Source organism: Aristolochia californica, unplaced genomic scaffold (genome assembly GCF_029961685.1).
Source record: "Aristolochia californica isolate CCGP_79_NKW_82.1479 unplaced genomic scaffold, dmAriCali1.0.hap1 SCAF_1, whole genome shotgun sequence".
In the NCBI taxonomy this organism is placed as follows: Eukaryota; Viridiplantae; Streptophyta; class Magnoliopsida; order Piperales; family Aristolochiaceae; genus Aristolochia; species Aristolochia californica.
The window spans coordinates 52,821,618-52,847,336 of record NW_027181770.1 but is presented as its reverse complement, the minus strand read 5'-3'; the positions used below and the strand labels follow the sequence as shown (position 1 = coordinate 52,847,336).

The following is a 25,719-nucleotide window of genomic DNA, read 5'->3' as shown; positions in this document are numbered from 1 at the left end:
TTGTATGACCCCTCACCAATCTATGAGTCTCAGTATCTCTAGCTTACTCTGAGTTCCAATAGCCTATTATAGTGATAGCACCCACATAGAGTAGCACCAAATTAAGCAATTGTTGATTTTTATGATAAATAGTTAATAAAAGATATAAGTTAGTGAGCAAATGATAGAACTTATATTTTAGAGATGATGTAATTCTATTTATTTCATAAGAAAACCTTTTCTTGTTGAAAGTAGATCGAGGGTTTATGGAATTGTAGGGACATGATTATCATTTTGAATATTATTCAAGCTATAAATAGGAGAGACGAATCTTTGAATCGTAATTTACCACTTTTTTCTTGTGTTGAAGAGCAAGTTTGGGAGGGTCTTACATGACTCTCATAGATAAAAGTCTTACAAAGTAGTAATTAATATGGCAAAAGCTTATAGGAGTCTCAAGGGAATATGTCTCACATAAGTGTTCTAGTTAAAAAATATTTTAGTTATTTCAATTTTTTATTTAGTTATTTAATTATTCTAAGAATTATCTTCAAGTGTTAGGTTTTACGTATAATTGGAACAAAGATAGTTTATTTTTAATCTAATTATTCTTATTTCCTCTATTATAAATAGAGGTTAATTGTATTCAAATTAAAACAAGTTAAAGAAATATTTTTTTTCAAAAATTCAACATGATATCGATGCGGGTTCTGTGATTTGACTCTACTGAATCCGTATAGATAATGTATGCCTTTTTTTAATTTATCATCTCTTAGTAAGATTTTTACCTTATTTTTTCCTTTCGTGTCCCATTACTCGATCGTTGTCTTCGCGATCTCACCTCCGTACTAAACTTTTAATATTTTAAAATATATATTAATAGAACTATATTTGAGTCTTTCTGAATGCGGCATGGAGAGATTTTGGAAAACTCACTTTCAGAGCCATCGCAACCAGCAGGGAATGCTATAGACATAGCGAACTTCTTGGCATGACCAGTTTCGCATCCTAGCCTGGTTAGCTGCCTCGAACACTAATGGAGTATGTCCCACACCAACTATCCTCCTCTTCACGCCAGACGCGCGGCAGTTTTGCTGTTTCAGAGAAGGAGGGATTCCTTTCATTCAAAACCACGTTTTTTATCGCACTGTCCTGCTGGAATTTCTTTGTCGGACCCCAAGGCTCTCAACATCCAGATAACCAAGTATATGCGAGATGGCTGCGTCGAAGATGCCCACCAATTGTTCGAAGGTTCTGCTCACCGGAACATAGTCTCATGGAATTCGATGATACGTGGATACTTCCAGAACAACAAATTCAATCAAGCTGTCCTTTTGTTTGAGCGGATGCCCGACCGCGATCTTTTCTCGTACAACACAATGATCGCTGGTTTGATGCAAAAAGGAGACGTCAAAGGTGCTGAAGGGATCTTTGACCAAATGCCAGTAAGGGACATTATTTCCTGGAACTCAATGATCTTGGGATATACTCACAACTCGCTAATAGAAGAAGCCCTTCGGTTGTTCGATGAAATGCCTGAAAGAAACGTGATTTCTTGGAATACTATAATGGCTGGTCTTTTGAGCTATGGCTTTCATGAATTAGCAGAGAAATTTTTTACCGATATGCCAGTGCAGGATGTTGCATCATGGACGGCCATGATTTCTAGCCTAATGAGCAGGGGTAGGATCATTGAAGCTCGTAAAATATTTGATGAAATGCCATATAGAGATGTACGAGCATGGAATGCCATATTGTCTGGTTATACAAAAAATCAAAGAATTGAAATTTCTGAAGGGTTGTTTGCAAAGATGCCTGTGAAGGATATAGAGTCTTGGATTGAGTTGGTTGATGGACTGTTGGATTATGGGCGATTAGCTGATGCTTGGAAATATTTTATTGAAATGCCTCAAAAGAATGGACATGTGTGGAATTCAATGTTGTTAGGGTTAATAAAAAATGGGTTCGTAAAAGAAGCTCATGTCTTCTTTCAGAAAAACCCTTTTAGAGATATTGTTGCATGGACAAACATGGTCATAGGTTACTTTGAAATAGGTGATGTTACCACTGCTTGTAAAATTTTCAATATGACTCCAGAAAAAGATGAAATTTTGTGGAATGCTACTATTTGTGGACTAGGAGAAAACGATCATGGTGAAGAGGGCCTGGCACTTTTCATGAAGATGAAGGCTGAAGAATATTTGTGTCCTGATGAAGCCACCTTTACAACTCTCTTGAATATTTGTTCGGTCTTACTATCTTTAGAGTTTGGAAAACAAATTCATGGACATATTATTAAGGCTGGATTTGATTGTTTTATTGCAGTTTGCAATGCAACTATAACCATGTATGCAAGATGTGGCAGCATTAATTTAGCATTAACAGGATTTGCCTATACAAGCAATCCTGACATTGTCTCTTGGAATTCTATTATATGTGGACTTTCCCACCACGGAAAGGGTAGAGAAGCTCTCAAACTTTTCAGAGAAATGAGGTTCACGGACATTAAGCCAGATGAAGTTACCTTTGTTGGTGTACTGTCAGCTTGTAGCCATGCAGGTTTGATCAATGAAGGCTTGTATTATTTTGATCTCATGAAGTATAAGTATTTTGTAAGTCCAACATATGAGCATTATACGTGTATAGTTGATTTGTTAGGGAAGAACAGTTTGGTAGAGGAAGCTGCAAAGTTTATCGATCAAATGAGAAAAGATGGGATCGAGCCTAAGTCCAGTATTTGGGGAGCTCTACTTGGAGCTTGTCGAAATTGCAGGAACTTCGAAATAGGGGAGGTGGCAGGGGAAAGGGTATTGGAAATGGAACCTCAAAATGCTGGTGCATATATGATTTTGTCTGAGATTTATTTGAGTGGTGGGAGAAGGACAGATGCAGAAAGGATTTGGGGAATGATGAAGGAGAGAGGAGTGAAGAAAGAGCCTGGATGTAGCTGGATTGAGTTGATGAACAGGGTGCATGTTTTCCTTGCTGGAGATGATTCTCACGCTGACAATAATGAAGTATATAATATGTTATGTTTGTTGATTACTGATATGGAGTTTTATGAATCAGGTCTCCTTTAAGATTTTCTGGAGTCGCTGTCTATGTGGAGAGCCTTTGAAGAAGTGACTTAAGCTTCTAGATTGACCTGAGGATTGGAAGTCGTCACTTGTATTCGTGTTAGAAAATGGATGCATGGACTTTGGAACAGTACACAGGAATTTGGGTGTGGGGTGAGAAGGGTTGTTTCAGCTGCATATACGCAGGTGGATTTAAATGACATGCTTGGATGGACATAAAGATGCCTATCCTTGTTATATGTTGCTCATATGTTCGGGTTTCTTCTAATTGGATTGTGTTCTCCATAGAGTGGTATCCTCTACTCTAAGATTCAATTGAGATACCGATCCACTATTATCTAAATTTTATTGATTTGTGTATGAAGTCCATAACTAAACAAATGGAGAGACTCTAGTGTAGCAGAGAAGATAGAGAGTAAAAGCAAGGAAGGTCGACAATTGTTTCTCTATCAAGTAATCAAAGTTGAAGATGACAGTGTAAGAATTCGGAGTAGGTAAGGGCTATTCTACTACTTGACTCTCATTTCGTTACTAAGTTTTGAAGGGAAAAAAGGTGGTTTTTACGTCTTTATTTATTAGCTATCCACTTGTAAACAGTTAAACATGTAATAAATGGGTTAACTAAGAGTTTAAAAGATTTGTGTCAAATTTTTGTAAGACTAAAAAGTTGTGAAATAATGAAAATTATTAAACATGTTTTAAACACCTAGCCAATACTATCCAAAAAACCGGCCTGTTAGGTAGTGGAAAGTCAAGTACTTAACCCCAGGATCATAACAATACTCCCGCCGTTATGAGCCGATGTCCACGACGGCTCACTCTAGCGACATTGGCCCGACTCACTTTTTGAGACTATCAATAATTTAAATCTGGCCTCGGGATTCGAACCCACAACGTGGTGCCTGCTCTGATACCAAATGTTAAACACCTAGCCAATACTACCCAAAAGACCGGCTTGTTAGGTAGCGGAAAGCCAAGTAATTAACCCCAGGATCATAACAATATGCAAACATAGTAATAACATATAAGTGTAATTAACTAAAAAAAATTAAAATCAAGTATATGATCATTGGGTTCTTTTCCCACACTTATTTAGAGGTATTAAAACAAAGAAAATACAGTTACTAGTATCTGTGTAATAATGTCTATGAAATGATACTTATCTACATCCATTTTATTTAATAAGTAGAATATAAGTAAATTTATAATATGAGCTGAATCTTTACAAGGGTAACTTTTTCTATTTCTATTTGTTCACAATGCCATGCATTGAATAGTAGAACAGGTAGTTTGATACAATTGTTAGCTTTTCAAAAAAATTTCAAACTTTTTGGGGCATACTTGTGGTTGCATAGGTAGACTTTGGTCTTCGGGGTTTTTCCCTTTTTATGAACAGATTGGTTGGCATATTTTGATAATTATCATCTCCCTAGTCTTTTTCAATTTATTGGACTGCACTAAACTCATTAGATCAAGTTCAATTTTTTATTTTAAAGAAGAAAAGGAGGCTAGAGTTTGAGTCCAGTCAACATTGACTTCACCCACAATTTTCTTCTATAGAACAAGTCACATTATTTACAAGAATATATAGCCTTATAATGTTTAAAATAATGTCATCTCTTTATTTTATTGTTAAATATAAAGAAATCTCAATTTCAGATCAGTCATGAATGCATAGAATAAAAATTGCTTTTTAAACCACTTTATTGAGGATTAAATTAAAATTTGGATACACCTAAGCTTAGATGGATTTAACGCCATACTCCTTTTTTTCCTATTTCAAAACCAAGTTGCCAAAGTATTCTAAATAAGGATTCGTATATTGGTACAAGGTCTCCTACCCAGTAAGCCGAAATCTAAAATGAGATCATCTGCAGAGGGTCTTACAAAAAAGATTGGGCTGGCTTCTCATAAGGAAACGATGATGGTGAAGACCCTTCCCACATCCTCATTTTCAATCACATACAGGGAAGGATGCGGTCACAGAGAAGGGATGGTGGAGGTATCTCCCCCATCCATTTTCCAAGAAGAAATCCCACTGGAAATAAGAGGGAAGATTGACCTCCCCTCTCCCCCATTTGTTTTTGAATCAGATTTTCTATAAAAATCTGAGAGGATGGCTTCACCTTTTCTTGCAAACTATTTGGTAACATATATTGAGAAATAAATTGCAGAAACTTTAGATCCAAAGTCAATCATAAATGACTTTAGTAACATGATTGTTAAATTTTTGTTTTTGGTACATATACGAGTATTGCATGTATATTCTCCCTAAATTTATTGCTGCTTACCTCTTTAGTTCCCAAAGTTGTATGTTTAGGGATGGGCACCGGGTGGGCTTTCACAGGGAACTTGAACCTACTTGAACTAAAAATCCGGGGATGACTTTTACAAGTTGGGGATGGAGTGGGAAAAAAAAACCCCATTGCATTTCTGGTCAAGGATGGGTTTCCTAAACCTGACTCGTCCCTTTAAACAGTATATCAATGAAATATATTTTAATGATTCAGTAATATAATCTTATGAACCGAATGAACAGGGTGAGGCAAAGGCAGGGATGGGCCAGAGATTAGCCAGGGATTGATTGAGTAAAAAGCAAGGCAGGGACAAAGCAGGGATGGGGTTGAAGGAAGGGGAATGGAGCAATAACGCGATTGGATTTTCGACCCCGTTTAAGTTTTTTTCGGATTTGGGTTTCTGGGTTGGTGTTTAGGATCAGGTTCGGGTTTTGCAAAATCTATTCCTGATCCTAACCCAAGTATGTTATTCCCACCAAACAGTACCTCTATCTCTCCTTACTTTCCTCCATTAAGCCCTGTGGAAATGCCTGTCTTACGTGCCCATTTCAGATACTCTGGATGCTTCTTGCTGGACTACGAGATGCATTATTCTTATGACCCTAGTTTTACTGGATTCGGCATCTATGATCTTCTACACGTCGTTTCTTGAACTAATGTTCTCTGCAACAGAGATTCAGATAAATGCAAAACAACGGAAAGAAAATTTCATCTTTTCATCCCCAGGATTTTTCCGAAAGTCGTGTAAATGTAAGTTTCCATTTTCCTCTGCCTTCATACAATCTTGGCTACGTCGTGTCTTCCCCGTCAATACGTTGCATGATGGAACCACTTTTAATTCTCTCTTATTTCTTTTCCCAGTCCACAATTTGGCCTCTTTATCTCTTGCATTCTCTCCAAGTGTTTTCCTGCTTAATTCATAAGCGTGGCCTTCTCCTCCTCCATCGTGGGCACAATCTTCCCTATCAATTCAATCCTTAACACTGGTCCAAGAGTTGTACCACAAAAACACTTTTTAAATATTTTACAACTGAGGATCACCAAACGTCCCTGTATTCGATTCTATTCAAAGCAAAAATTACTAACTCCTCTTCTCTGACCTCAATTAACTTGGATTCTATAAGCTCATCAAAGCTTGTTCCTGTCTCATAAAAACGAGATAAACGAAGAACCATTACATATACATAACATAATATTTTTATAGCCTGCATCTAAAGTTATGCTAGAGTGCCCCATGAGCCTTCATAGTCCGGGAATGTCGCCGGCTGCAGTGGTGCAGCAATATCTCCGGTTGGTGTTACACCCGTAGCAGACTCGGCCTGAGAGGGTACATCTAAGAATGAGAATGTCCAGCTAGCTGCATCAAAGTCTACCATAACATTCGGCGGAGGCTGATTATTGACTGGTGAGCCAGCTTGTGCCATTGATGCCAATGCATTTACCACTGCTGAGTTCCCTGTTAAATGCTGGATGTTGTTCTGAGAGGTGGCATTAGGCCACCTGTAGTCAGAGCTGGAACAATTTGTATTCGTCCAAATGGGAAGATTCTCAAAAGCACTGCCATTTGTATTCACATTCAACTGAGGAAAATCCGGGCTGTGAGCTTGCTGAGGACAAATGGAATATGCAGAGAAATTGGCAGAATTCCAATTGTTGTTTGTTTGAGGTGTTTTTGAGAACGTAGCCATTTCTGAATCCAAGCCTGCAAGTAACTCCTGCAACTTACTAACGTTGCCATTGCCTACTACTGAAGGCGTATTATTATTAGATGAACCATACATGCCCATTGTCTTAAAGGCATTATTAGTATGTGCTCCCACTCTTTTAAATCTCTGACCCTGATTAACAACTTGAGGACCCAAAGCACCATTTCTACTACCTTCTTTGTAGATATTATATTTCTTAAGGACCTGATCTGATCTGCTTCTGGTTGGATACTGAGGTAATAGGCTAGCTCCATGGCCATAACCCAAAGGACTACTATGTCTGTGATTTAACATGGTTTGGGTTGCACAACTAGTTTTTGGGAAACTTTGAAGATGAACTGAACCAGACGACGAAGATGGAGCTTGTGACACAATGGTGCCAACTCTAGATGAAGTCATAGAGAGAGGAGCCTCCAGTTTCTTCACTACAGGTGGTGCAGGGGTTCTTCCACGCTTTAAAGCCCTCCTGTCAGCTTTCCATCTTTCCTCTTTGTCAGTAGAGTGACAGTGGTCAGTCTTTAGTTGACCTGTACCCCAGTAGACACAAGGAGCACGTATGTCACATACGTAACAATGGCACTGCATCATTTGAAAGAAGATTTTTGTAAGTTCATTTTTAGATATCCACAAGATTTATAAAAAAAACTATAGGCAGCTTTTGCCTTTTAATTCATTTTTAGATATCCAAGAATAGAATCTCACGAGATCACAATGCTTTGCATGGGATGTGGAGCTGAATGGAAATTTTACACAGTCATGACGTGGATGTGCAAAGTCTCTGCAGGCTACCTGTAAAAATAGCAAAAAATGTTGATACCTTTAAAACCTTGCAGGAGAGGACAGAGCTTAAAACTCAAGCAAAAATTTGCTGACCCAGTTGATACTAATGTTATAAAAATGAGAAATTCATCACACAAAATCCTTCGAACAAATATGATCATCAGTTATAGTGCTAGTCAAAGTTATTTTCATATACTTCCCCACAGTAAACAAAATTCACTAATCAAAGAGTTTGACTCCAAAAGAGCGAGCAATGTCTTGGCCCTCATATGTGTCTGTCAATGGATAAGATAGCATAAGGGGATGCCGTAAACAAATTCTGAATCTGGGTAATAACAGGAATAATAGAGCAACTAAGAAAGATAAGGCCAAGTTTTTTTTCCAAATAATGAAAGGTCAGTTGTTTCATTTCCCTATCTTAAACTAAAGTTTGGCTGGATTGATGGTGGTGTGGCATAAGGAAAACAACATTTTGATGCCAAACAAACAAAGAAGAGACATAAATAACTTAGAAATTTCAATGATAGAGCTTCCCTCTAGTGTCAATGTAGTCGAGAGCTAATACAGTTTTTTTTTTAGGAGTCCACAAGAAGTGGATGTACCCTTAGAAACTTGTAACTACCTACGATGTCTACACCTGTATCACCTCACCTGCATCACCATAACTCCCCCATAAGAATCACCTTGTCCTCAAGATTTGGTTTCAACTACTGCACATGCACCTTGTCTAGCCTATCAACATGATTGGGTATGCGCTTGAGCTCTGCTCGTTTACACCTTGATTGTATCCATTTGCTTTAGCTTCGACAAAGGGGCATCAAAATCCTTGCTTTCAGTTGGCCCCAAGTGTACAAAATCCATGCACAAAAGCCTCCCAATTGAAAATTCAGCCTTGAACACAAGTACTACTAAAATCATTGTAGTGCCTCCCTTTCCAAATGAAAAGAGGGCAACAATACCTTTTAGTCTTTCCACGATCTGGTGAAATTTGAAAATTGCTCTGCCTCATAAGCCAAAATTGTTGGGTCCTCGTTGGTCTTGAATTCGAGGAAGTCGAACCTTGCTAGCTCAGGCTTTGGGTCTTAAATTATATAGGCTGGAAGGCCTCCAGCCTCACTATCTTCCTTCATCATCATCTATTTTCAGCTCGACCTGACACATATGTCCAATTACACCAAGATCATAGTTAATTTTCGGCTTCCAAATCTATTCAGCCCATCTCAAATCTTGTCATCGACTCTAAAAAACATCTGAGTTGCCACTTGGACATCCAAATCGGCTTCATTCTGGTTGGTGCATGCAATAAACCTATCCATGTGCAACATGAGACCACCATCTAGGTTGGCTTCCTTTCTATACATCTAAGAATGAATAGTGATAGCCAACGGGGGGGTGGTTTCAGGTCGCCTTAACTACCCGAGAGCTGCTTGTGTATACCAGATGTGAGCTCAACTTGCCTTGAGGGGTAGCTTGAGTTACCTCTATAGTTCCTAAGAGTGGCAATGTTTTTTGTCACCCTCAATGGATCGCTATAGTGTTATCTGCCTACCACTCAACATGTGCAAAAACCTCCTTAGCTTCCACGAAGTGAAGAGACAGAAAGCATAGGGTCAAGAATCCCCAACAAAACATCTCCAAAACAAAAGAGGATGTCAAAAACACCTTTCAGATGTCCGACTCTTTGTCAATTGCTTTGCCAACAGTATTAATGGTTTCAAGATAACTTTAACTAAGTATCCGCTTGATCCCTTATCTTATTAGAAGTTTTTTAGTTTACCCACAACTAAAAAGTGTTCTTTCGTGCTTAATGCACATTCTTGAAAGTATAAGGGATGTTGAATACCCTATTTTTTAAATGGTACACATTCTATTGGCCATTTAATCATGCTAGTTGTTCAATAAAGTCTTCTATGGAATAGGTCATGTCTGAGTGGTTTTTGTATTTATTCTTTGGGTTTGTCTTGTGCATTTTGTGGTGTTTGTTTAACCAAATAGTGCTTCATTTGCAACATTAAGTGTCGGGGTTAATGGTATTGTCACCAGAGTAGTTGGAATTGTTGAAGAGTAGGTATGGAAGTCTTACATGACTCTCACAAAAAAATAATTAATATTGTGGAATCTTATAGGAGACTCATGGGAAGGAAGTCTCACATGAGTATTTCAGTTAAAAGCGTTTTGGTTATTTAAGTCTTCGATTTATATTCAGTTGTTAAATTATTCTCGAACTTATCTTTAGGAGTTAAGACTTTGAGTGTAACTGGGACATAGGTAATTTAATTATAATGTGATTTTACTTGGAGGAACCCTGCCTTTCCTTTTCTTTTGTTTAGTTTTTTTTTTTTTTTTTTTTTTTTGAGAAAGGTGATATTTCATTCCATAGCCAAATGCAGAAATAAAACATTAAGAGGGAAGTCCCATTATAAAGAGTGATTGAAGGGGCACTCCATTCTTAACTAACAAGTCAGCAACATGGTTAGCTGATCAAAGAATTTTACACCAAGTACATGAAAAGGAAGAAACAATTACCATAATGTCATGAAAGGCCTACAAGGGGGTTCTCCAAGGAAGTTCAATGCCTTTGGAACACCAGCTGAATACAACATTCGAGTTCCCTTCAATTCAAAGAAGTCCTCCCATGTTGCTCTTTTAAAAAGACAACACCTGCCTAAGACTGAGAAGTTCCGCTGTGTTGGAATCTGAAATACCAATAGGACCAGCATTTGAAGCAAGGGAGATACCTTTGTGATTCTGAAAGATTCTTTCAATTCCAGATAGTCTGGAGATCCCAATAGCACTACCATCAAAATTTAATTTGATGATGGCCGAAGGAGGGACACTATTCTACCAATTGGGGAGGTCTTCAGATAGACCTCCGAGCAACTAGCCCCCAATTGTTTCTGATAGTGCCTAAACTCAGACTGGATTATTTCCTTGTGCTGATCCAAGAATCAATGCTGGCAAAGATGGCATCAGGATTCACTCCTGCTACATTTGCTGCTGAAATGGCAGTTGTTTCTTTCCTTCCAGATGGCCCATGGGACGTGGGTGAAGCAGACAAATAGGAGCTTACCAATTTAGGTAGACAAATATCAGCCCCCATTCAACCATTTCCTTGAGGGAGCTTCGTAAACAGGCCTGGATCCAGAGGTTCCAAGAGAAGGAGCAAAGGAGCTGTAGGTGATCGACTATCTCATGCTCCAAACCACAGAGGGTGCAGGTGCTGCTTGGCAGAGTGGTTCCCTTACGATTCAGGTTGTCAAAGGTGAGAATTCGCTTCTGCATGGCAATCCACATGAAGAACTTAAATCTTCTACGGCACTGAAAGCCTCCAAGCCCATGGTCACCGAGCAGGTGCGGCTGCGATCCCATCCCTTCAAGGTAGCATAGGTAGAGGAGGCCGTAAAGTCCCCACTCACTGAACAAGCCCAAATGATCCTGTCATTCCTATTCCTACTGATTCAAAACTCCTCAAGAAGCCCAAGGAGGTTCCCAAGCTCATCAGATTTCTCATCCCTCAACCCCCTTCTCATCCTGAGATTAGAGACATGTCCAATATCCTCAGAGGTCGAGCTTCGACAATCAGCAAATACGGTTGTTTGTTAAATTGAATGTGCTAGGACCGGTGAGTTGGAATGGGTCATTACGGAGCCACCAATCCTTCACAGAGTTTGATAATAATGCCTTTCCCAACATAAAACTTATTCTATTTTTTGTATTTTTGAATCAACGAGAAGAGGCCATGACAGATAGGTGAGAGGCATCTCCTTCCACTGTCAACCCACCAATCTCTCAATTGAATTCCGCGCTTACAGACAACAATCCCCCTTCAAGAGGCATCTCTACGGTCATAGAATCTCCTGAACCATTAAAGAAGCAATACATTGTTTGTCTCCTTTAAATCTTATGCCTAGACCCCCAGCACTAACTAGGCGGTGTTTGAAGCCATTGGATCCGCCACACCACAGAAAACACCACTTGATTCTATCAAGTTGGCTGGCAACATTGTCTAGGTAGGGGCAAGAAGGAGAGATAGAAAGTGGGGACTCCAGAAATGCATGAGTTGGAGTGTTAATCTTTCGACCTTTGACAACAACTAGCTTTTCCACATAGATACATGTTTCTCAAGTCTCTCAATCACTGGGCTCCAGTGGTGCTTGTTCGGCCTTGAGGCAATAAGAGGAAGGCCCAAAAACTTTTGGGAGATTGGCAAGTGAGCAGCCAAGGAGATCCGCCAGGTGCTGTCTTTCCCTGTCCTCCATATTGAAACCAAGGAATTCAGACTTTTGCCAGTTGATTTTTTGGCCAAAAGCAAGTTCGTATAATCTGAGAAGGGCCATAAGCTGAGAGACCTTGTCTGGAGTCCCATCACAGGATTATAATGTGCCATTCACCTATTGTATGATGCGTATATCAATTCTTGCATCCACAGAAATCAGAGGGAGCCAATTGTCTCGTCCAGCAGTAGTAACCATCACAATGAGTTCACCAATTACATTGAATAGTAGGGGCAACAGGGGATCACTTAGTTTAAGACCACGTGTGCCCTTGAAATAACAGCAAACTGAGCTCTTGAGTAGGAGAGAGTACAAAGTGGAGGAAACATAACTCCTAATCCAAGCTCACCATTTGTAGCCAAACCCCAACTTATCCAAGTTGGAATCAAGAAGGTTCCAATTCAAGTATGGTTCTGCCAGTCAAGAAAGCACATTGATTGGAGTGAATTACATAGAAAGAGCACCTTAAGCCTTCTAGCAAGCAATCAGACGACAACCTAGTGCCGGCTGGAAACCGAACTGATAGACCTGAAGTCTTTGGGAGATTCCACTAGACTATTTTTTAGGACCAAAAAGATCAAGGAAGCTTTGACAGCCTAGCTAGTGAATCCATTGCAATGAAAGCTTCAAACAAATTCCACCACATCTTCCTTGATGAATTCCTAGCTCATCCTATAAAATTCCCCATTGTAACCGTAGGGGCCCGAGGCCTTGTCCGTTCGCATCTGCATGACCGCCTCCTCAATTTCCATAATCAAAAAGGGAAGCCCTGGTAGATCAGTGAGAGTTTCGGAAATCTTGCTGAACTGCAAGTTGGGGATTTCAGGTTTTCCAACCATGTACTCAGTGAAGAGATCCACAAAGAAACTGATAAGGCTATTACTGATCTCGGTTCTGTCTGCAGTTATCTCCCCGTTATTGGTGACTGGGGTAACAAGGTTAGAACGCTTGTGAACAGAGGTGATGGCATGCAAAAATTTATCTTTGCCATCGCCTTCAAAAAGTCATTTTTATCGTGCCTTCTGTTTCAGTGGACTCGATCAACATGATGAAGAGTTTGGAGTTCATTACGAAGGAAAAATCTAAACCAAATTCAAAAGAGGTGAGGACTCTACTTTCCTCCAACTTCATCCAAGCCAACGATCTGGGAGAGGAGGGATGTCCTGCAAGCAGAGTCACATTGCAGGATTCTTAGACAAGGTCTTGAGATGATCGTTCAGAGAGTTTAGCTTCAAGCTAAATCTCCACCTCGGAGCTCCCTAGACAACAATTCCCTTCCACCAATTTTCAACCATCTTGCTGAAGTCAGATTCATGAATCTATTTGTTTTCAAACCTGAAAGGTTGTGCCCCCATCTACCATATTTCGTATCTAGAAGGATCAGCCAGTGATTCAAACTTGGCTTGCTAAGGACCCTACCAATAACGTCTTTGTAGAGTCTTAGCCTCCCATGCGGCCATTAGGCCAAATGCCCAATCCACTGGCATATACCATTTTCTGACCATCAAAAAAGTAAATTTGTTTGTATTAATCCCATTTCAACTCCAATGCTTAGCAAGCATGAGAACCAACTTTGATGAAGTCACAAAATATTACTATATACTGTTATTTCTCCTAACTTTGAATTTCATCCAGTACAGATGTTGATGGAAATAGGCATAAATACTCGCCAGATGCTGAGGATGAGTCAGAAAATGAGAGAGAAAATCAGTCACCCAGTCTATTCAGTTTTTTTTTAAGATACACCAATAAATATAACCTAGCCTTTTCTCCCATTGTAAAACAGTCAAAGACAATAAAAAAGCTTTCAGCTTTTATTGACAGAGGAATAACAACAGCAAGATACAATAACAAAATATTTATGGCTTTAAGGAGTTGGAATAAGAGACTTCTTTTTGTTTAGTTCTTGCTGAAGCAGCCATAAAAAAACATGTTAAACACTTCTTTCTCATATACACGCATAACAAGCTAGGATTGCCATCATCTAATTAGTACTGAAGGAGGTCAAATGAAGATAAAGGTCATTTTTTTTGCAAACAGTTATGATGGGGTAAGCTTATGTTCCGAATAACAAAAGGTCAAATTTCAATTAAGTAATAGATGACTCTAAACTAAACAGAATTACTTAGTTCCTAAGAAAAAACAAATGGATTTTTCTCCCAATATATAAGATTGAATCAGATTACCCTTACTGCATTTAGAAAAGCAAAAATTATAGACAGGAAAAAGAAAAAAAAATCTATATTGTGAGCTCCATTAGATTTTGGATTATTAGAAGGATGGAATTAACATACGGCTGATATTGGCACTACCAATAATGACCAAAAATCTAACTGGTAAAACGGAAACAGATGATGGAAGATGAAAAAAGATCAATCAAACCCTAGGAAATGCACTGTATATCAAGAAAAATTTTGAGATCAGTTTCTATCATTATCATTCATAGCACAATATTGGTCAATAATTTCCAAAAGGTCCACGCAGAATTTCTGAATCCCCTCAACAGAAAATCTAGTCCAACTTGCAATATACAGAAGGCCCTATGCCCAATAAGTGAAAATCAATTATTGGGATCGAAGCAATTGCAAAAGCAGCTATTTATTTCTTTGGCTTACACCTCCTTAAGAAAGCTAAACTCACCTTGCCATGATTACATGGATAGTGAATGAGATGCTGAGACACATTGTGAGGAGGTGGCAATCACAGATAAGACACAGGGATTAGCAACAAGTTGAGGAACACTAAGACAACACTAATTCAAGGTAGACGATTCAAATAATGAGGCAGAAAAGGTTTTATATGATAGTAGAAAATCCTCCAGGCACCACGCAGAGCTGTTTTCTTTTTTTCAATAACCATATTCTATTAAGAAAATATTCTAGTGAAGACAATGTATTGTCTGTCAGCATTAGCACAGATAGGCCAACAACTTTAGGAGATAAACATAAATGTGAACACCTCATCCAAAAGCAGAAACAATATCAGAACTACCCGTACCAGGAGCAGAACAACAATCATGAGTTTTGAGATATTGCTCATTAATACATTATCAAAGCAGGAAGGAACATCAAACATAGAATCTGTCAACTAGTCTGATTAATGGAACGAGTCTGAAAAGATAAAAGCAAAAAAGAGGTTCTAAATAAGCGGTTTATTTACAGGAAGATGCCATTCCAGAAGGCACAGAAAGATATACCGGAAAACTAAAAAGCATGAAACCTCTTCCAAGAAAGGAAATTGAGTACGCTCAACATGATGATTATTAGATGCAGAAAATGACAAACATTCTGAAATCAGCCAAAAAAAAAAAAAAAAAAAAAAGCCTGGTAAAAAAGAAAACAAAAACAAAAAAGAGAATAAACATATACCTCTCCCTTTTCTCCAACAATTAACAAATCATCTAATGATCCATCCTCAGCAGCATTCATCTTGGGAAGTATCTCATCAGGGTCACCATCTAAAATCAAACAATCATCATCACCTAGTTTACCGCTTGAAACAGCTTCTTTCGGCTTCACAGGCAAGGAGCCCTGCTTTTTTGATGTTGAGAGTTCATCTAAAATTACTACATCATCGGATACATCAACTACTTCCGTATCATCGTCGAGATATTCAGAGAGCCAATCAATATGCTGGTCATCGTATTCATCCCAATCACCTTCTTCATCAGAGCTAATCTCAACAATTACTGGGTCCAACGCCATGGAACCTCTAATAGCTATTTCAGAATAAACAGTTACAGCTTCTGGGCAATTTTTAAATAATGTGAGCACATGTCAATTGGATGCAAAGCAGCAACGGGGCATATGATGTTGTAAGAAAACTGAGGAAGCAGGTCGAGGGAGGGAAAGAGAAAGAAAAAAGAGAGAGATAAAAATCTCTTCCACCGTATTTGATCGGCAACTTCCACAAGGGTCGCCGAGATTATAATAAAGAAAAAAAATACAATCTCAACTCCAAATAGCTCGCAGTGGACGACAACCAAAATCAAGACGTCCGTGATACCAAAGTTATCCGATATTGAAGAACTGGTTTTTATCAGGTTTCAACAGCAGACCACATTTCCTGCGCCTTAGACGACAGCAAGGCGCCCAGGTACCACACGGAAAGAGGTTATCAGGACGAGGAACGACTTCCTTTTTCTTCCATCGACTCCCTCTATTTACGATGGAGGATAAACAATGCTTTCTGATTCAGAAGCCCTAAAAAGATAAATTAAGATTAACAGGAAGGGAAAAGCAGACGAACACCAGCAAGAGCAGGGAGACAGAGGAATTGCTGTATTTCCAAATGGGTGTCCCAGAAGGAACCTGGAAACATAAGCTTCGGACCCTTCGTTTACAAAATAAATATAAAAGAACAACAGACGTCACCGACTGTAAGTACGACTACCCCAGGCCCTAACTGGAGTTGACCCTAATCGAACCTATCTCAGGCCCTAACTCGAGTTGACTCGTCGCCTTGGGGGTAGGACGAGAGGAAAAATTCGTTTAGATTTTCAAAAACATGCTCCAAACCCAACTTGTGCCACTTTTATGTACAACTCTGCCTACCCACCGAGCTTTTGTCTTAAGCTTGTGCATGGAACATATTTGCTCAGTCAATAGTTTGTTATATAGTTATAGTTGTTGTAGATCAACATAAACTAAAATCATTGGCATATTTGCTCATAACTTTGTTGATAACTCAAATGGCATATCTTGTAATTAAGTGGTTGAGTGGTACAATTTTTAATTTTACTAAGAGTTTTTTGGTTCTTATGATCTTTATCATATATTAGGGTTTTTTGCCCAAATCGATAAATAAAGGCCCTAGAGAGGAATGACAATGACAATGAGAGGAACGAAAGCCCTTCCATTGGATTTAACAAGGTTAAAAACTCTCCATTGGAATGACAATGAGAACCCAAAAGAAAAAAGGATTAATAGAAAAAATATTTTCAAAGGTTAAGAATATCATTAGCATGAGTAGTCAGATACCCATAGGTTGTCTGAATGGTGCATGTAAAATACACATGCCTTGTGCATCATCTAGTTGAATGGCAAATTGAATGATGTGCAGAACAAATAGAAATAGTAAGTTCTGGAAATGATCATTGGACATGTCTGTTCGAACGATGAATTGAATGGACTTCTCTTGAGAGCAAAAACAATAAAATTATTTGTAGATACCATTCTTGTGAGCGGACAATGTCGGGATATAGGGATTTGGAATTCAAAAGGTTAGGAAATGACTATTCACTTTCCCATATAATCCCAAAAGAAGAGTTTAGTCTGAAAATTAAAGAATCTTTGAGGACAAGCACTCGAAACTCTTAATCAGACAAAGAGATGAGAAGAGAAAAGAGAACTTGTAGAAAGAGAAGTCAAAATGTCATGAGAATTCTGACCTGGTGGTTGATGTCGCCTCACTTAATTCCAAGGTATAATCTTCACTAAGAGCATCTAATATGTAAAAGCTCTTATTGATAGGAATTAGATGTGCTAATTGAAAACTAATGAGAGTAATAATCATAGAAGAAGGAAAAAACAAGCATGAAAATAAAACAACAAGATTTATGCAGGTTCACCTCAAGGTGAGACTACGTCCTATCTTCCACCGGTACAGTAATCCACTATGAAGATGAAATAGTTTATAAGAGATATCGCACACACTTATAAGTGTTTTTTTCTCTAATCTCTCACAGACCGCAACTCAAGATCCTTCTCTGTGATGATAAAACCCTAATAGCAGCTCCCCAAATATAAAAAGGAAACTAGGGTAACTGCGATCCAAGAGTAAAATTTACAAACTACCCTAAATGAAATAGTAGTTAATATATCATGGATCGGGCGAGAACTCCGCCCCCACACCTCTGAGAGGAAGGCTCCCTGCCCCCCTTCCAACCCCCATGATGTCCTTACCGCGAAGGTCGATCTGTGAACCGACTCAACATAGGGCATTGATTAGGCTCCACAACTTAACAATTTCCCACTTAGAGACTAATCCATCATCAATATCTCCTCTACAGTAGCAGCAACTTGTCAATCCTCAGAGAGAAGTCCAATTGATGTTGCACACAACTTCCGTTTCTCAATATTCAAATGCGATGCCACTAATGTATTTTCTATCATCTATAAATTAAAGAGTTTTCCCATGAGATGCACCTTATTATTTGTGAAAGGCTTCTCATACATGTTAGACAGAATCTTCATCATCCTTGTTGTGGTTTTCTCATACGCCGCATTGTGAGCAACATTCTTCGACAATGTTAACCAGACTACTCCCAACATGTATATATCGAGAAGATTCCACTCATTATCTTTCATACCTTTTAGTTTCATATCCAGAAGTGGTATATGCAACTTTTTACTGTACAGATAATTTTCTATCTGCATCCTCCAGAACACAAAATTCATACCATTGAACTTGTTGATTCCAAGTGTCGATCCTTCTCCGTTAGCCATTGCTCTCAATCACGAATCAAAGCTCTAATACCACTTGATAGGAATTAGATGCCCTAATTCCAAATTAACTAGAGTAATAATAATAATCGTAAAAGAAAGAAAAAACAAGTACGAAACAAAACAACAAGATTTATATAGGTTCGCCTCAATGTAAGACTACGTCCTGTCTTCTATCACTGCAATAATCCACTATGATGATGAAATAGTTTACAAAAGAAATCACACACACTTATAGGTGTTTTTTCTCTAACCTCTCTCAAGCTGCAACTCAAGATTTTTCTCAGTGATGATAAAATCCTAATAGTGACAGTCCAAATATAAAGAGGAAACTAGGGCAACCGCGATACAAGAGTAAAATTCTCAAACTATCCTTAATAAAACATAATTAATATATCATGGACCGAGAAGGGGCTCCACCCCCCCACCCCCCCCCCCCCCCCCCCCCCCCCCCCCCCCCACACACACACACACACACACACACACCCTAGAGGGAAGCTCCTTGTTCCCCTGCCATCCCCCATGACAACCTTACCGCGAAGGTCGATCCACGTATCGACTCAGCGTAGGGCATTGATTAGGCTCCACAACTTAATACTTATATCTTATTTCATGTTCGTGAGTATTTTGCACAATGTATCAAAATGAAATTGAGAAGAGAATAGTCCAACCTGGTTTGTTTCCCTATAGTGGCTTGATGAACTTAGTTCCAAAACTTTGAGAGAAAAATTTCATCAACAATGAGCATTCTTACCTTCATCGCCAAAATATTAAAAGAGAAATCAATCAAAACATTCTATGAAAATATGTGGGTAGAAAATGTTGAAGACCCAACATTGAGAACAATCTACTCAATTTTTGGTACACAGATAAGCCTCAATACCTCAATTCTAAATAACCATATGAGAAGGAGGAATGAGTGAAAGTGGTTTCTACCTACCTTAGCTCTTAACAAGGAGTTAAGAGAGTTTGAAAAGGGAGTGAATCATGAACCATGTGGTGATATTTTGTTTGATGCCAGCAAACTAAGCCCACTATCTAAATTTCTTGGCTTGATTGAAATATTTAGCATTGATGGAAGAGACAATGACACTCTTACCTTGACAATAAAGTATTGATGTCCTTCTTGAAAAAGAAAGAACAAGTGAATTTGGAAGTATATGTTATTGATGTTATCTATCAATGTTGGATTAGTAAGGACAATCATCTAGTTTATGGGTGGATTCTAACACACTTTTAGATTAGTAGTGGTGTTGAAATGGGTGAAGGGGCAAAACAAAAAGTGCATTGATTATCACCTTGTCCTTGATCTCAAACATATTTGGTGAATGTGAAGAATGAAATGGTCTAGGCTATGTGATGATTTAACCTCCCAAGAGAAGAAGGAAATCCGAAACAAAGATCACCAAGGAAAATCAAGCCATACTGAAAGACATCTACAAGTATATGGATGATAGAATTAAAGGACTTGAAGAGACTACAGATTTGGTCAAAATTAGAGTCAAATTTATGCATGAAGATACGACTCAATTTCTCAATAGAGGGAATAATGAGGTAAACTTGGAACCAAGATATGATCTCTTAGGGATTGGGGGTTATGTAGGATCCAACAGACCATACATCCCCATGAAGATAATGAATCACTTCCTCAAGGTGGAGGAGAAGCAATGCCAACAAAAAATAGGTGTAGAAGAAGGATTGATAGCTATAAGATGCATCTATGTGACAACCTCACATATTTTTTTATAGTATTTTTTAATTTTATGTACTATTGTTGTTTTGATGCTTAAACAATTACCAATCTAACATGAGATTTTATTTAATGTAACGGATGTTTTCAAACTCATTTTGAAATCTAAGATTCCATATCTCTATCTGCTTGTTTGAATGATTTTAGTATGACAATGTTGTTATGCCTTACATGTGTTGTTGTTTTTTAAGAATGCTATGATTATACATGTGATAAGTGAGAGCAATATCAATTCACCTTAAAGGATGCATGAGGAAAAAAAATAGAGTTCAAAATGAGCATAAGAATATAGGTGGGAAAAGTGAATTATTGGGAAAAGTTATGCTAGAGAATGGGAGAAATGATATTGAAATAGTTAAAGATGGAGAAGCCACCTAAAGAATAGGAAAGTAGGAAATGATGCTTGTAGTGTCAAAATAGCAAAACATGAATGACGAGAAGTCCGGGAGAAAAAATAAAGGTGACTAAATGGAAATCAGAATTGGTAACAATGAAAAAATGCAATAAATTATGAGAAGTAGGAGACACCCAGAGATAGATAGTAGGTAATGAGAAGGACAAAAGGTAACCCTTTGAGAAGCAATCCTCTTAGCCAAAAGATGCATCAAATGTCTATAAATGTTCGGTCTCATGATCCCTCATTTGAGGGTTATACATTGACTGAAAATGCATTTAAGTTTTGCTTACGACTGCTTCTATGCACTATTAAATGGGGGAGTATAAATAAAAATGGGATGAGTACAAATACTTTCCACAATGTACACGTCATAAAAGGGGTGGGGGACATTGCATTATGACAGGGGAGAAATATCTATGGGGTGAGCATCCTTATAATCCCCATTAAAAGTTTTTTATGATGTTAAAAAGAGGGATGTTGATTTTATGGAAAAGAGAAATACTTCATTGACTTATTATAATTAGAGTACATGAACCTCTGTTTATAGTAGAGGAAGGTAGTAGAGTCCAATTACAATTAAACTACCTTTATCCCAATTACACCCAAACTCTAACACTTAAAGATAAGTCCTAGCATAATTAAATAACCCAACATAAATAGAAGATTAACATAACTAAAATACCTTTAAACTAAAACTCTTCTGTGAGGTTCGCTTCCATGATAATTGTGGCTCTGTTAAACTTTTTATTGTGGAAGACTTTTGATGCCACCTCATGTGATCATGGTGGGTCTCACCAGCTCGTGTGATCATGATGGATCCATATTTTATGGGCTTGTACCCATCTTCCAACACTCTCCCTCAAGCTGGGGGTGAGAGAACATCATGAACTCCCAGTTGCTACAAATGATGTATCAAATCTTCTCGTATAAAATGGCAGTCCTCCATATCTTCTAACACTCCCCTTCACGTTGATGGTCTCTTCCATAAGGCCCAAATGACATAAGATAAGTGAGAGTAAAATCACTCCAAGTCGTATGACATCGCTCCATACTCCAGTCATAACCCATGTTGGATGTAGAGCACACTCCTATCATTCGCAGGTAGTGGGTCTATACGTAGTGCTCAGAAGTGTAGTAAAACTCCTCCATCACTGTGTCCCTTCATAGGACAATGACTCTCAAGTGGTAGGAGTAATAAATGCCAATTAAGGGGGTAACATATATGTAGTAATAAGTTCATCCATCACAGTGTCACAACCTAGGCACCGACTCTCCAACGTGATAAGTGGGTAATGCCTGTTATTCACAAGACGATGATAATAGATAACCAACTTGTCGCATATAGTAGTCTGAATCTGGGATACTACTGGTTTTGTAAGTATTTCTTCCACTTGTCCTTGAGATGAAACATGTCTGAGAGATAAAATACCGGCTTAAAATTTCTCTCGTATAAAATGGCAATCTACCTCAATATGTTTTGTTCTCTTGTGAAAGACCGGATTCGAAGCAATATGAATGGTTGCCTAGTTATTACAATATAATTCCATAAAGGCTTCTTTACAAAACCCCAATTTAGTAAGAAATGATTTGATCCTTATAAACTCACTGTCTGCATGAGTCATAGCTATGTATTCTGCTTCTACACTGGATATCACAACAACATTCTGTTTTTTACTTCTCCATATAATTAGGTTACCTCCAATTAAGGTACAATACCGAGAAGTGGATTTCTTGTCATCGGGTGATCCAACCCAATCTGCATCCACGAAACCTTCAATGTTGAAGTGACCATGAATTTTATAGAAAAGTCTTTTCCTCGGAACTCCTTTTAAATACCTTAATAGCAACTCCAGAGCTTGCCAATGGGTAACTTGTGGTTTATGCATATACTGACTAACCACACTTACTACATACGATATATCCAATTTTATCATTGTGAGGTAAATAAGTTTCCCAAAAGTCTCTAATATTTTCCTATATTAACATCTTCACCTAAGCTTGCACAGAGCTTTGTGTTAGCATCCATAGGAGTATATCTGTTGGTCGACATCCCATAATCTATGTGTCCTCAAGTAGATCAAGAACATACTTTATCTGAGATAATATGATCCCATACTTTGACTGATATACCTCAATACCCAAGAAATATTTTATAAGTCCAAAATCTTTTATTTTGGATTTTTTTTCATATCTTGTCTTTGACTTCTTTTATATAGTCTACAACACTGCCAATTAAGACAATATCATCTACATAAATCGCCAATAATACACTTCCCTTGAAGGTGTTTTTGACAAAGACGAAATGATCTACTAAGTACCAGTTGAATCCAAACCGCAACATTGTTTAACTGAATTTGTCAAACCAAGCCCGAGGAGACTATTTTAGGCCATATAAAGACTTCCTTAATTTGCATACGCACTCCTCCTCAACCACAAAGCTAAGTGGTTGATGTATATAAATTTTTTTCCTTAATATTACCTTTCAAAAAAGCATTCTTCACATCCAACTAATAAATTGGCCGCGAGGAATTAACAGCGAGTGATAATAAGATTCTTACCAAATTTAATTTTGCCATTGGGGAGAAAGTTCCTTCATAATCTACTAAGTATACCTTTTGCAATCAGACAGGCTTTGAGACTGGATTGTGTTGGGTGGTAAAAACCCATTTATAGCCCATGAGCTTCTTACTGAGAGGAAGTCGAACCAAGGTCCAAGTGTGGTTTTCATATAATGTATTCATTTCTTCTTCCATTGCCACCTTCCATCCTGGATATCTCAGAGCCTCCTGATACGGCTGTGGGACAAAGATAGAAGAGATAGCTGCAAGAAATTGACAGAAAGAAGAGGACAAACGATGGTGTGAAAAAAAATTGGATATAGAATGAGAGATAGAGGACCTAGTATAAGTCTCGGGTTTCTTTCTAAGAGTTATGGGCCAAGTATCAAACTGTGGATCAAATACAAGAGGGAAAGATGGACTTACCTTGGAGGGATCCATAAACTTCACATGTGTGTTATCGACGATGCTAAATAAAAAGATCTGCATCAAGTGGCATAATAGGATTCAGAGCCGTCTGAATAGATGAAAGACCCAAAGAAACATCCTTGGAAGTATAAAAGGATGTATCCTCCAAACATGTGACATCCCTAGATACAACTAACTTCCAAAGGAAGGATTATAACAAATATATCCTTTTTGGGTACGAGAGTTATCCAAAAAAAGTACACTTAATAGCCTCTAGGTCCAACATACTCTTTTGTCGGGATGTGACATGAATGCAAAATGTGCAACCAAAGACCTTCAAAGGAAGGGAAAAGGGGTCCTCATTTGGAAATAACACGGAATATGGGGACTTATGACCAACTACTGGAGATGGTAGCCTATTAATAAGGAACATGCAGTAAAAATCACATGAGGCCAGAAAAAATAGGGCACATTCATGGAGTAGAGTACGCCATGGGGTACCTCAAGGAGTTGTCGATTTTTCTTTCTGCTAAACCTTTTTTTGAGGGGATAATGCCATTATCCTTACAAAAGGATTGAAATTCCCCTGATAGGTATTCTTTGGCATTATCATAATGAAAGACTTTTATCTTTTTACCAAATGAGTGGAAACCATGGCATGAAATGATAAAAAAAAATAGAAAAGATTTCAAACCTATCTTTGAATGAATACAACCATGTAACTCGAGTAAAATCAGCAACAAATGTCACGAAATACTTAAGTTGATAAATATTCGAGACACTCAAGGGTTTCCATACATCCGAATGAATCAATGAAAAGGCAGCAACACCTTTAAGCTCAGCGCGAGGAGAATATTTAGTCCTTTGGTGTTTTCTCAACTAACAAACTCTACAATTTAGACCAAACAAAGATATAAAAAAAAAAAGGAAATAAGTGCTTCAGTGATTGTGCTAATAGATGCCCGAATCTGTTGTATCATAAATTTACCTCTATCTAAGAAGTGGAAAATATAGTCACTAGAGACAAGTCTAAGTAATAGAAGTCCCCCATGTTCATGGCCTCCACCAATCACCTGCTTATTTGTTAGATCCTATAAAACACAAAAAGAAGGTGAGAAGGTGATAGAACAATTAAATCTTTTTGTTAACTGACTAACACACAACAAATTTAATGGGAACTATGGAACAAATAAGATGCCAGTAAGCGAAAGTGTGGGTGTATTAGAGGAGGATTCCTTCCCAAGAGCTTTGGTTTGAGCTCCATTTGGTAACAACTTGTCTGGTAGGGATATAGAATATAAAAAACCCTTATTACCTGTAAGATGCTCGAAGGCTCCCGAGTCAATGATCCAAAATGAAGAGGAGGAAGTGGTAAAGGCTCCATTTACTTAATGTAGTGGTGACAACAACAATAGTAGAAGATGTAGGAATAGATACCATGAAGGTCTTCATTCTTTGTTGTTAGAAGGTGGGTCCAAGCTCACACAACCAAAGAAGACCTACACATCCAAGTGTGATAGAAGATGGGAGCAAACCCATAAGACCAAGGCTAGCACACCCAAAAGATGTGGAAGATGGGCTTAAGGCCCACATACCAAGGAGAAGGCTCAAAAGTGATGGCATGATAGTAAATAAAGAGTTGTCTCATTAAGATGACATTTATATAATTAGTTTAAGTTTAAGGGGCATAATTATAATATTGTAGCTCTTAACACATTTCTTAAGAATGTTAAACTACTAAAACAATGGAACCATAACTAGAATATTTGTTATTAGAGGTAGGTAAGCTTCACTAAATTGGTACTGCACTTGTTATATGGAATCACATTTTATTCAACATCAATCATTTTCATGTTGGGTTTCTATTTTAGAACATAAAAATCTTGAATGACAAGTATATTTATTTTCACTCATGAAATCTCATAAACAACTTAAAGAAATATACCAAGTAAAAATTATATGTTAATAAGGATTATAGCATTATAATTATAGTAATTGCTCTAGGTCTTCATAATTTAGTAGTGTAGTGTCTTTGGACAAGTAAAATGAA

The 25,719-nt window shown here is 38.0% G+C and overlaps 2 protein-coding genes across 2 annotated transcripts; one reads left to right on the top strand and one right to left on the bottom strand.

Annotated features, from left to right (window-relative positions):
* The first annotated feature begins 946 nt into the window (after positions 1 to 946).
* Positions 947 to 5,661, top strand: LOC137960166 (pentatricopeptide repeat-containing protein At4g02750-like). The gene is made up of 2 exons (XM_068807681.1): positions 947 to 3,550; positions 5,596 to 5,661. Exon 1 carries the CDS (start codon positions 1,023 to 1,025, stop codon positions 3,057 to 3,059), a length of 2,037 nt encoding a protein of 678 aa, XP_068663782.1. The 5' UTR covers positions 947 to 1,022; the 3' UTR covers positions 3,060 to 3,550; positions 5,596 to 5,661.
* A 634-nt stretch (positions 5,662 to 6,295) lies between these two features.
* LOC137960157 (RPM1 interacting protein 13-like) lies at positions 6,296 to 16,411 on the bottom strand. The gene is made up of 3 exons (XM_068807669.1): positions 15,482 to 16,411; positions 7,762 to 7,848; positions 6,296 to 7,638 (listed from the first exon to the last, which is right to left on the bottom strand). The coding sequence occupies exons 1-3, from the start codon at positions 15,815 to 15,817 to the stop codon at positions 6,571 to 6,573; spliced, it is 1,491 nt and encodes a 496-aa protein (XP_068663770.1). The 5' UTR covers positions 15,818 to 16,411; the 3' UTR covers positions 6,296 to 6,570.
* Positions 16,412 to 25,719: the final 9,308 nt, after the last annotated feature.